This window comes from Sturnira hondurensis, unplaced genomic scaffold, assembly GCF_014824575.4.
Source record: "Sturnira hondurensis isolate 20B ecotype Veracruz unplaced genomic scaffold, ASM1482457v3 Scaffold0016462, whole genome shotgun sequence".
In the NCBI taxonomy this organism is placed as follows: Eukaryota; Metazoa; Chordata; class Mammalia; order Chiroptera; family Phyllostomidae; genus Sturnira; species Sturnira hondurensis.
The window spans coordinates 6,966,364-6,979,981 of NW_028089093.1; the positions used below are offsets into that span (position 1 = coordinate 6,966,364).

The 13,618-nt window shown below is 36.9% G+C and overlaps 1 protein-coding gene across 1 annotated transcript in view; it reads left to right on the forward strand.

Annotated features, from left to right (window-relative positions):
- Nucleotides 1–13,618, forward strand: part of SEMA3D (semaphorin 3D) — a 133,153-nt gene that overhangs the window by 64,007 nt on the left and 55,528 nt on the right. The window contains exons 6-7 of the mRNA XM_037066141.1: nt 934–1,062; nt 10,662–10,804. Of these exons, the coding sequence (XP_036922036.1) occupies nt 934–1,062; nt 10,662–10,804 (272 nt within the window). The remainder of the gene's footprint in view (nt 1–933; nt 1,063–10,661; nt 10,805–13,618) is intronic.

A 13,618-nucleotide genomic window follows, 5' to 3' on the forward strand; every position in this document is an offset into this window, starting at 1 on the left:
ACCTCCCCTGCTCCCCTCCCCCCCAGTCCATTTGTCTACGCTCCTCCTGCCTTTCCTCTCCCGTCTCTGTTGTCTTGGTCTCCTCCTCTTCATATCATCTTCTTTCCTTCCTGTCTCCCCCCTCCTCTATCTGTCTTCCCACCCACCTTTCCCCTCTCAGCCTCTTTCTTCCCCTCTAACCTCATTTCTTTCTCTCCCTCCTCCCTTCCCTTCCCCCCTCCCTCTTCCTCACCCTTTGCTTCTCCTCCTTCATCTTTTCTCTCTCTCACCCCTCCCCGCACGTAAAACATGGGTATGCACTTTACATAAAAAACAGGACAAAGAACTTTGGTATGCAGTAATGGCAGCATCATTCCTTTCTGTCCCTTTTCAGGAATTCCTGTTTATCAGAACGATTAGAGCCAGGACTAGCTACAAGGAATGCAAAATGTTATAATTACGAAGAATGACTTCACTGCTGAAAGCTCCCTTTCAGCAGAGATTAGGCAAAGAGAAGCCGTGGTCACTGAGGTTGTGTTGGTTAAGTAAATACTAATTACACAAGCCATTCCTCATTATGGCATTTACCTTTTAATATTTCTCTGTGCTGCTACAACGAGGAACTCCTAATTATGATATATCCTTATTTGTGAGGAGAAGGGAAAGAAAAGCTCATTCAAAACTGAAGCCAATACAGGTGCTTGTTTCTAGATTCAGCGACTTTGATCTTTATCGTGTTCAGGTATCTGTCATCAGCGTACAAAGTTCATTGTGTTATTTTTTCTTTAAGCAGTGTTTTCAAAATGTGAGTGTGAACTTTATGAATTATAACAGCAATATATTCTGATGTTAAGCAATAAGCATCTTTGGTTTCATGCTGTGAAATTGGTGTGTTCTGAATAGCATCCGCTGGTAAACTCTTAGAAGTCCTGTGTATTCTTTTCTCCCACCCAGATGAGTACCTCTACTCTGGAACAGCTTCTGATTTCCTTGGCAAAGACACCGCATTCACGCGGTCCCTTGGGCCTACTCAGGACCACCATTACATCAGAACTGACATTTCAGAGCACTACTGGCTCAATGGTTAGTGGTTTTTGCACTTTTGATTGTTTTGCCTTGCTTTTCAAAAGATAAAAAACTCATTTTTATTCATTCAGCTGTGTTTTAGGATAAGCGATTTCACTCATTCTGAAATACATTTGAACAAATGTCTTAGTAAGTTAGACATGTTGTGTATATAATAATTATAGCTGACATTGTTTTGAACGTGTTATTGTTCTTCACACTTCTGTGCTCTGAATTTTTTTGATATTCACAAATGACCTCTGAGGTGTATACATTTATTATACACGTCTTAAAGATGAGTAAAGTGAGTTAGAGGGAAGCTGAGTAAATTGGTTAAGGTCTTACAGTGTGTCAGTTGCTCAGGCTTCAAGTTAGCATCTTTCTCTTGCGGTCTGGTCTCCTTTTGATGACTGAGTCAAATTCCACCTATGAGAAGCATGGAGAGGGAGTAGATTGTTCATTTGTTTAAGGATAATTTGTGTTTCAGTTGAGACATTTCCCTCCAAAATTTTAAGCACATGGATACTAAAAGTAGTTTGATTACTTTTTTATAGGGATCATACAGTAGTCTGATAAAACAACTAACCCCCCCCCCCAACAAAATAAAACAAAACAAAACAAAAAATCTAAATGTATTTATTTCACTCAAGGAATACTGCAAGGATTTTTTTCCCACAACCTTACAAGAAGTCAGGGTTTATCATGATTTTTCTAATGTTTCTCTAATTGACGTGGGACTTCAGTCTACTGTGTGACAGAATGACAATGTTACTGTTTAAGCCGGCAGATGGCATTTCTCGTTTCCACATAAATACTGGGTTTTAGTCAGGGAGGCCTGGGTAGAAATGTCCTGTGGGCTATCTATCTCTCTACATCATTTAGAGTGACAACATAAACAAAAGGGAAAACACTTTAAAAACGTTTCTTTAGTCAAAACTTCCAGATCCATTTGTTTACACAACAATGTGAATTTCATTGACCAAAAGAGAACCCTATAAATACACAACACAAATTTCGACTATCCTCAGCTAAGTGGCTTCTTAACATTCATGCAAGACAGGACTGTCTTCTTGAGCATTGGGAGGTTTCTTGGAGAAACTCCACTTGAAAGGGACTCCGTGGGTTTTACTGGTAGAAAAACTTAGTGATTGGCTTAGGTAACTAGATACACTTAAGGCTTTAAACTGAAATATAGATTGTATTCTCCAGCCTTGAGAAATTTATATTACCATTTAAAGGAGTATTCCATTTTTTCCCTTAACTGTGATGTCCATAAAGAAGTTGGAAGCATTGCTGAAATGATAAATGTAGGAGACATTTATTCATTATCTGCCCAGCATGCTGTTCTTAGGGCTGTGTGCAGAGGTTTACAAAGTCAAAAGCCTCTGAGGTGTTTCTCTTAAGAAACATTTGAGGGTCTGTGGCTTTCTGAATGCTATGGTATACCCTGGGCCTGCAGAGATTGTAGGGAGGGTTGCTAACCTCTTGGATGACGAATGCCTGAGGCACAGGAAGAGAGTGGCAGTTGGGGCTGGACAGCTGTTAATATTATCCTGAAGCCAACAGGAAGTCATCTATGGTTTAATTTATTATTATTTTTTAATTTTTGAGGTATAATTGACATGTAACATTGTATTGAAAGTGTACACACTAATGATTCTATACTTGTACATATTACAAAATGATCTCCATACTAAGTGTAGCAACATCCATCACCAGACACAGTTACAAATTTTTTTTTATTTTATGAGAACTTTCAAGATTTATTCTCTTAGCAACATTTAAATAATGCTGTATGGCATTAATAACTATAGTCACCATACTGTATATTACATTCCCGTAGCTCATTTATTTTATGACTAGAAGTTCGTTCTTTTGACTTCCTCCCCCATTCCCTGGTCTTAACTGGGGAATTGGATCTTGGTTTCTGATGAAGGGAACGGACAGTAGTGTGAAGGGAAGACTACCGGAGGACAGAGAAGAGGCCACCACATAAAACAGGAAAATGAGGATGGGGCGGAAACAAAGGGGTGGCGGCGGAGGTGGTCATGAGAATATGCAGGAATGGAGATTTGGAAGAGAAGATGCGTGTTCAGGAATAGAAGAATTTGAGAAAGATTTCAAGAGAAGATTTTAGAGACTGGGAAAAATTTGTAATGAAAGAAGCCATCAGACAATAAGAAATTGGAGATAGGAGAAAGTATACACAACAGAAGTTTTCAGTGGATTGAATTCAGGCAAATGATGACGCATTAGGAGAACATCCGTGGTTCTAGAATGTTTAAGGCAGATTGCTTAGTGCTTAACGACAGAGGTACAATATAACCTCATTTATCTGAATGTTTCCAGTGTATCTGTTGTTCTTTTACTCTCAAAAGTATTCCAATTTAGACAAAAATTGTAGCTCTGTTTCTTTTTTACTGAAATCCTGTTAGGTTTAAATACTATCACTTGTGACCTTAGTCAAGTCTTTCTGTGCATCCAAATTCTCTAAAACATTGAAATAATAATAATAATAATAATAATAATAATAATATTAGTGTTGTAAGGACTAAGAGCAGTTCCAGTGTCAAGGTTACTGTCACCATCATTACTTATCCCCAAAAGTAGAGCAGTGTGGGGTGGGACTGAAACCCTGACCTCTCTGATTCCCTGCATCCATTTAACAGTTTTGACTATTCACCCCCTTTCTCTCTCCACACTTCCTAACTGGGGGTTCATCCAGTTCTAATTGTTTCCTGGGTTCTAGTGTTTCCAGAAAACTACATTTCCAGCCTTTTCTTGTAACTAAGTACCCTTAAAATATTTATTTGGATACCTTATAGTTTTCTCTCCAATTAGAAGAAACCGGTTGTTTCATATGGGAATAAAGATACCTAAGCCTTAGCTTTGATTGTGCCAGTAAAGTGCTTTGAGATTTTTACGAGTTGTTTAGCGATCCTTTGCTTGAAATTTCCTCGAATGTAGACATATGTAGATAGATACAGATAGAGAGGTAGGTATATAAAAGACTAACTGTATCTAAAATCTAAAATTTTATGAGTCTGACTTTAAAATCTATCTTGTTTTTCCTTTGCAACCTATCCTTCACTACCAGTTTCCTGATTTTTATCTGTCTGAACTTTAACTTCTTCCACTCAGTTACCTTGAAATTATCTTTGATTCCTTCCTCTCCTTTAACCTTTTTATCTAATCTCTTGCTGAGGGCCTGTACTTCCTTCAAAATATCTATTGACCTTGTTATTTCCATGACCACAGTCTTCCTGTAGGTCTCCATCACCTATCTCTGGTTTATTGCCACAGTTTTATTGTTTTAAAAACCATTTCCGGTCTAGCAGGAGCCCATTGGTGTGAGCACCTGGTCAGAGGTTTGCTGAAGGGCGGGCAGACAGAAATTAGACAGCACAGTGCTTGAGAAGACCCAGTCAGTCTGGAGCTCCTTGGTCTAAGGAAACTAACACAGTGCAAGGGAGGAATTACAGAAACATAGGAGATTCCTATAATGAGGAAGTACCTGACATACTAAGGCAAAAAAAAAAAAAAAATGGCTAGCTTAGGGAGCATTTCTGTCTTCCATTCTGAGAAGTGGCCATTTTTCAATGTGGTCAGCCTAGGGTCCAAAGACAGGCCAGTGGGTCAGCTGACTGGTGTCAGAAGTATGGGGAGACAAAATACAGTGATTCTTAGAGGAGCTCTGTTGAGTATGGAGAATGAACGTTTTTTTCAGACATTGTGATATTCAACCTTATGTTCCTCAAATAGAGAGTATGAAGAAGGATGATGCCCAGGTTTCCTAGCCACCAGGCCTATCCTTCCGTCACAACACCAAATTCTGACAAGAGCAGCATATCGCGTCTCCAGAATTGGGGAGCTGGACTCCCACTGTGGTGGCAGTTGAGGGACAAAGGCCCCTTCCTTTGCTCTGGACCTAACACAGCACAGTTAACAACACAGCCTACTTGCTCTCTCCAGTATAGTAGGCACTAGCCACAGGTGGCTATTTACATTTTAGTTAAGTAAAATTAAATGAACGGGAAATTTGGTTTCTTAGTCACACTAGTGGTATATATAAAGCACTAATAACCACATGGGCTAGGGGATACCATATTGGATAGCACAGATGCAAGGTATTTTCATCATCTCAGAAATTGCTATTGAACAGCTATGGTCTAAAGTATACTTGTTTATTAATTATGTACAAGAGTGCACAACATCATAATCCAACATACATATAAATTTTCTTTACTGTTTATTTAGCATGTAGATGTAAAACTCATTCCTGGGTTTCACAAAATTTTTTCCAGGGTGAAAGAACTGATATTTGATATTTCAAACAATGATGTCAATGTCTAATTTGTTTATTTTAATATGTTAATACATTATTGTATTAAATTTATTTCTGGTTAGACAGTTCGAGAATTTTTATGTTAAATTTTGCTTTCTGCACTTTAATTTTCAATTTAAAATCCTCTTTTATACATGTCTGTGATGAACTAAACTCTTCTAAAGGTAAACTGATACTGTGTTAAGATGAAATGAAATTAAACAATGAAATTAAATTGGAGTGGAACCTAATCAACAAATGAACAAAATGAAACCAGAGACTTTGAAATAAAGAAAAAGCTGACAGTGATTAGAGGCGGGTGGGGGGGGGAGGTGTGGATAATGGGGGAAGGAAGGGGAGGGGGCAAGCAAAGGAGCATGAATAGGGGACTCATGGGTATGGACAATGGGATGGACTGACTGAGCGAGGAGGATGGGTTAGGGGAGAGCGAAGAAGGAAAAAGTGGGGCAACTGTAACTGAACAACAATAAAAAATAAATAAATACACATATACACAAATATATAAATAAATAACTTTCCAATTGTGTACTTAGCTGTTAGGATGCAGAATTTACATAATTAACCTTTTTCAAGTTATGATACCACGTGAATCTTTTATAAGTCCATTTTTATCACTGAACCACTTATGGCACTTAAAATCCTTAAAGAATTTGTTCTTTGCTCTCCCTTAGAATTAACCAGAATGAGATCACCTAGCCTCCTCGCTTACTAGTCCAAGGATCCTTGTCAGAATTTCTCTAGGGCTTTATCTAATCCAGTTCCAAAAGGACTTAAGAAATGTGAATTCTGATCCCTTTTTTGAGAAATAATCCATCTATTAAATACCTAACAGGAGAATGAAAAATTGCAAAGGTAAAATAGAAATACTATGGGGAGTTCTAGATGAACAATTAGATGGTTACACACTTTATTCCTCAACTTACTCTTAGAATATATCAGAAAATAGGACAACAGATACAAGTAAAAGTGGTTACTCAGACACAGTAGAGTTTTTGTGAAAAACACTCTAGTTTTTAGTGTAAAAGTAAAGTCTGGAAAATAAAAACAAATGATGACCCTTCAGATGCATGTGTTTTTGTTTTCTTTCCTGAAGTAAATCAAAACGTTTGTTTTCATTTTTCATTTTTCACATATGGAGGCAGTTTTTGTTTGAAGTTTCTTTTGGAGTGCTCTGTTGTCTGTAAATTCTTCTCTCACACAGAAGGATAGCATTTTTCAAAAGTAGCCGGAAAGTGATATTACCAGGAGAAGTGAAGGAGAGCCAGAGAGTCACTGTGCATTGGCGTGCTGTAGGTGAGCTCATCTGGGTGAGCAGAGGTTCGTGGGGAGAAATGAAAGTGATCTGCACTGCAGGCCACGTGGATCGATGCCATTTTTCATTTGGCAGCGACTCTTGCTGTTGTGCTCGAAGTTCATTTGTGAAAATGCATGTGCACAAACTCCATTCCCATTAGGACACGTGTTTCAAACGCCAACGGGGAAAAATGTGCTGTAATAGAGCCCAGGTGTCTATTGGTATGATTTTAAATTATTTAATTCAACAACGATGCATGTCATACGCTGATTAAATAATACCTATTTTTACCCAAGTTTGGCAGCAAGTCAGGAAAGAGTTTTTATCACGAAACACTAACATCAGTGTTCTAAGATAGGACCTCAGTTGAATCTGCAAGAAAGAAGCTCTCTGTTCTTGAAATGTGTATATTTTTACTCATAAATATCCTTATTATTTAAATCAAAGAATAGAGTAATATTTAATACTCTTTTTTCATAATTAGATTTCTTCATACAGTAAATATTTGGCTTAAACACTTCCACCATTCAATTTTCTTACAGTATTCTGAGATAATTTTCTTATAATACTGGAAAAATAAGCAGCATTTAAAATAGAATTAAATAAAACAAAAAGTCATGGAATAAACACAAGACCACTGTTATATGAGGGGGAACCCCAAAGAAATGGAATTATCTTCTGGAGGGTGGGTGCCTCGTAGTACAGGCTTCCCCCACTATCTGAGTGTTCTAGGAACCTGTCTGTATCAGTATACCAGCTGGTGGTATTGTGAGAGGTTGCGTTCGGCTTCAGTGAATTTTTTGGAAGACTCTTTCAACGCATTTGCCCATTTCATGATGAGTGACTTATGAGCAAACCTGCCTGCACTGCCCTGAGTATTTAGCCATTGCTGACCAAAACAGCATGACCCTGTTCCCTGCCCTCCCTGTTCACCCAGTCTTGCCGGATGTGACTTTTTTTGTTTCCCCAGTGAAAAATATTCTCAAAGGGAAATGTTTTGTCCAGGTAGAAAAGGTGAAACAAAAAATGACAAAATGACAAAAAGCACTAACAGGCATCAAAATCGACAAGTTCAAAATTTTTTTTGATCAGTGGGAAAAAGTCTCAATAGGTGTATTGCATCAAATGGAGAGTACCTGAAAGTGACTGAAGTTTAAACATCTAAGAACAAATACACAATTTTTATAAATAAATTCTTCATTTTGGGGTCCCCACTTATATCTAGGAAATTGTAATCTCTGTCAGTGACTTTTAATCTTATGAGCATCTTAGATGCTCATAAGAATCACATATAAGGTTTTATTTATTTTTGTATCTCTATATTTTAAAATATATACATGCCAGTGTGACTGGAGACTTTCAGTGAAGTCAGTGACATTGAGTTGAGGCATCTGTAAAATCTATAGATTATTATTCACGTCCTGCCTGTGTGTGGGGGAGCCCACAGCTGGTCATCTTTGTCTCTGCCTTCTGTTGCAACCTTCCTTTAAGTCATTGGGAACATTAACTCGAGGCCTCCTTAGCCATATATGTTAGCCATGTTACTATTTCTTTCATCTAAATTGTATTCAGTTTATTTTTTTTAATATTTTATTATTTATTTATCTTTAGAGGGGAAGGGAAGGAGAGAGGAAGAGAAACATCAATGTATGGTTGCTTCTTGTGCATCCCCTGCTGGGAACTGGCCTGCAACCCAGGCATGTGCCCTGACTGGGAATCAAACCATGATCATCTCATTCGCAGGCCTGCACTCAATCCACTGAGCTCCACCAGCCAGGGCTAAATTGTATTTGGTTTAAAGTGAAGAGTCTGTTTTATAATTTTTATATTTCTAATCCTACCAGTTTTCCTTTTCTAGTACCCTGAATATAACACTAATTAAATGTAGTCTTTATTTTCATAAATTTGCTGAAATTCCAACACTACATTTTTAGGGAAATTTATTTCCACAAAGACTTTTTTAAAGAAAAGATAGTATACTGCCCTGGCTGGCGTAGCTCAGTGGATTGAGCGCGGGCCTGTGAACAAGATGATCATGGTTTGATTCCCAGTCAGGGCACATGCCTGGGTTGCAGGCCAGTTCCCAGCGGGGGACTCACGAGAGGCAACCATACAATGATATTTCTCTCCTTCTCTCCTTCCCTTCCCCTCTAAAGATAAATAAATAAAATCTTTTAAAAAAGAAAAGATAGTATACTTAAATGAAAAATGAGAATTGTTAATCAACCTTGCTAATTTAAGATCAATTAGAAAAGAGAATTTAAAACATCTTTCATGGTTTTCTAAAATTTACCTTTTATGTGATCTAGGATTGTGTTGTCAAAGTGACATTACATGAGCATACAAATCCATTGGAACTTTAAATTCCAGGATACAGCACGGAAGTAATAGAAAACAAAGCAGAGAAAGCTTGTGCCCATATACCCCTGTCCTCCTTTTCCTGTCAACACATCTCATTTAAGCAGAGAAAAAATTGCACAGGAGACCAGGGCTGCCACAGATTGCTGGGTGATAAAGACCGAACGATCCATCCCTTGGAAGCAAACACCGACTTTTCTCTGTTGAAGAAGGCTACGGTGAAGCCATGTTTACTAGGCTGTTGACCGAGTGCTCTGCATTTGGAAAGGAGTGATTTTTAGTTTCCCAGGGTACCAGCAATCAGGGCCCTGGGCAAATCTCTAGAGGAGATAATGTTGATCTTTTCCATCTCTCATTTCTTCCTACTTTTGGGGGTGTGGGGGTATGTGTTAGTTTGGGGAGGGTTGTCTTGTTTCCTGCTTTAATTCCATGAACAATGTACTTTGCTTCTTTCCAGGTGTCTCTGTTTTTTACTGAGCTGAAATCCTTTCTTTATTTCTCAGCTACTCTTTTTGTCTTTGCTTTAATCAAAAGAAGTATTTCTTAACTAGTTTCACCCGATTAGTTTTACAGATCTGTTACCTGGTTAATTCACAATTATATACAATAAGGAATTAAAATGCCCAATACCTTTAAAACAAGGAATGAGTAACTCATGACTTCTCACTGATGCAATGCAAAGGCTTTAAAGTATCACCAATATTTATTCACCTAACCCATATTATGGACATCTTTCCAGGGAAGCGCGTTTTAGAACTATTTCATTTTTAGCAACTGCATATTATTCTAGCAATTGTATGGATGTGCACAGTTGTTTTATCATTTTCATGTGGTCATGATAATAATAATGATTATCATTGCAATCGTCATATTCATAATAAACAACATTGCTGAAACCTTATGTGTCAGTCAGTCACTGTCAGATACTAAGTTTTTCTTCTACATTAATTCATGATACCAGTTACCCAAGGAGGTAGATGCTATTCATAGCCTTATGTTAGGTATGAGAAAACTGAGGCATGAAGAAAATAAATAATTTGCTCAAGGTCACCTTTCCAGTGAGTGGCAGGAACGTGATATACACCTGGAGAGAATGCCTCCAGAGCCTCCACTAGACTTAACCCACGCACTATTCATTTTTTGTTTTTGTTTTTGTTTTGTTTTGTTCTCATCCCCCCCACCTTTGGCAAATATGCAAATGCAGCAAATAACTTCATAAGACAGCAAAAATGAGGATATGTTTATAGTTTTTCCTAAACTTGTTGTGATAGATGCTGTATTTAAAAAGCAGTGACTCCATCATATAAAAGGAGTCTGTAAGTCACAGAATCTGCAGGCTTGAAAGGGCTTTATGAGAAATTCAGTGGAGGTGCAAAAATTGTGAATATCAGCCAGCCATGTTCTCACCTGGTCCTAGAGAACTTGTCCAGGGGGTCTTCATGCACACACATGCTGCTACTTATGTCATATTTATTTTTTGTATGTGTCTCATTTTCCACATCCCACTTTAGTTCATTATTTGAAAAAAATCTGCTAATTGTTTAACATACAAATATGCCAGTAATAGTGTGGCTAAATTAGTTCAGTATTTTAATTGAAAGCTTCTTTTCTTTCAAACAGGAGCAAAATTTATTGGAACTTTCCCCATACCAGACACATATAATCCAGATGATGATAAAATATATTTCTTCTTTCGTGAATCATCTCAAGAAGGCAGTACTTCCGATAAGACGATTCTTTCCCGAGTTGGAAGAGTTTGTAAGGTAAGATATATTTATTTTACTTAAACACCTATGTATGTGAATAAACAATTACCCATGGAATGTGGAAGTAAAAGTTAATGCCCACTAATTATAAGTGGTAGGATATATTCATACTATTTTATATGTATAATTCTTGAGATCTCAGTGAAAAAAGAAAAAAAAAGATCCAGTTTTTTCAGTATCACAGTTTACTTTTCCATGCCTGAGCTGCTGCCCAGGGTGAGTCTCTCAGGTATCCTTCTTTGGCACCCACCAAAAAGGGTGGGCTCTCCCTTTTGCTAGCTAGTGATATTCCAGAAAAAAATCACTGCATTAAACTCCTAATTCATGGAGTTTAAAATGTTCTTACACATTTAGTAATCTTATTTTTAAATTGAAAGCAACTTAATCTAATCCCAAGAGTAATTTATACTCTAAAAATATCTTGTATCTTTATCAAAGCACAGATTTTATTACATATCTAAAAGTATATACCTTTACCCGAATCAAATAAGTTGAAAATATAGTTATAGTATTATTATAATAAATACTTTTATAACAGTAATCTAGGTTAAGTTTTGAATTTATTCAGAGATAAAGAGAAAAGTGAAATAAAGGGGAAAAAACAAATAAACCAAAAATGCAACAATTATTTTGAAGAACGTTACAATTCGTTCTTTAATATTGCTTTTTTAGGTGCATTACAGGAAAATCCAGAAACTCTGAGGCACTTCTATTTTGAGCCCTCAAAACTCTCATTTGAATGAAAACAAGCTTTGTAGAATAAGAACGCTACTGGATCTACTTTTGACTTTAGTATATTATTTTTTTAGTTGGATTTATCTTCACTAAAATAACATTTCCTAAATAGACAGTCACCTTAAGCATAAATTCATTTATTAAGAGAAAGCGCTGTTAAACTAGTAAATCTTCTCAGTGGGAAGCTTGCTTTGGTCTAATACAAACGTCGTTTTCCTCCATCTGAGCCTATCACTTTTTTGTGTCAGTCTGAGCCATCCGGCTTTTGAACACTTCCAGGGACAGTAATGCAAACCATCACTGCACTTCTAAGTGCTAATGAAAACATGACTTTTGAGGGAGGCCGGCTTGTGAGCACAGAAGGTTCTTTACCTGGAGTCCTAGCCAGTAATGCTATCTCCTACTGATCCCTCACCCGCAAGGGACAGGTTCTCTAAAAAGCATCCTCATTCTTCCAGCATCTAAGAATTCACAGTAATTTTCCTGAAGACTCTGGCCTCGCTGAGTGGCCTCTGCTAGTGTGTCGGTGTACTGAAGCATGCCCAGCAACCGAAGTACCCCCCGCCTGAAAGGCTGTCCTGGACAGTGACCTCATTTGTATAAGTGCGACGTGTTAAATGTGTCATAAGAGATTTCAAGGGTCACTTTCTGATGAACTTATTTGACAACTGAGTGTTTTGTAAACCAGCGCAATACTTATTTCTTGAGAGGCTTAATCCAATTAAGTAATAAAGATTCATTGATAATGGTGAGCAGTGTTTTTATCCTACTATCAATATACTGAAAGTTAATCTTAGAGGTGGAGAAATATTTTTTTAAAAAACTGAGTTAACCCTATTTGTAAAATTTTGTGTTAAGAATATAAGGTAGACTTTAAGTACCCACCAAGGGATACTTTATTTAAATTGTGAACAAACTTCTGTACGAGTTTGAAAAGGCAGAGAGGATTCTAACACTGGAGACTTCTCACCACAAAGCCTCTGAGGCCACACAGCAAGATTTTTGTCATGCTATTGTTTTTGGATAAAAAGCTAACAAATTGTGAGATCAAATAAGGACGTGTGATGGATGGGTTTTCTTTAAAAAAATAATACAATAGAGGTTCTCATGTTAGTGTATCTCTACTCAATCATTGCTTTGAGTGAACAGCGTCTTTTAGAATTTCCCATTACGTGTGTGATCTATTGGTCAAATGTTTACAATATTTGGTTCTAAATGTTTTCTTTGTAATTCCTCAATTGGAACACACTCTGCTCATGTCTTTAACCTTATTTAGTAATTTAGGATTTAACATGTGGCAAAAAGTGAGCATTTCTAAGTGGAGACTTCACTGGCAAGATTCAAATTTTATTTTAAAAATGTCACATTCTGCCAAAATCCCAAAAGTTTAGGAAATAGCTACTCAGCATCATCATAGTTGCTGCTCCATATTTTTTCACATAAAAGTGTTATTTTGACATTATTTGTAAAATCTTCCTCTCTGCTCTTCCATTTTTACCTCCGATGGATCATTATAGGATTTTTTTCTATTTTCAACAAATAATAACAGAATGCTTATCTCTATGAAACAAAATAGACTTTGAGAGCTATAAGCAAAGGTCTAAGAAGGAAGAAATCATGTTAGAGAAAATTAAGATGTAACTGTGTATACTTTACAGAGTTTACAAAGCCTTTCCCTAATGTGGGAGCCCTTTATATTATTTTTCCACCAGGAATTTTCCAAAGAACCTACTTATTTGGAAATATGCAGGTTTTGTTGTTTTTGCTGTAACTGTGGTTGACTTGTGTTAATTTCTAACTGATAATTTCAGCCCAGTGAAAAACTATTTACAATTTAAGGGCTCTCTGCCTCTTCAGCCCCTCAACTCAAGCAAAAGTTGTTTCATTGACTTTTCAGACATATTATTTCCAGACTGAGTATTATATAGTGGTTGGTGGGAAGAGAGTTTTGGAAGTAGGTTGAAATTACACAAGAATGACTAATGAATTATGTACAGAATAAGGGGAATATTTTTACATTTTGTAACCTATTTATTTACTACTTTATTTTTTCAGCAATAATAATAAAATATAAGT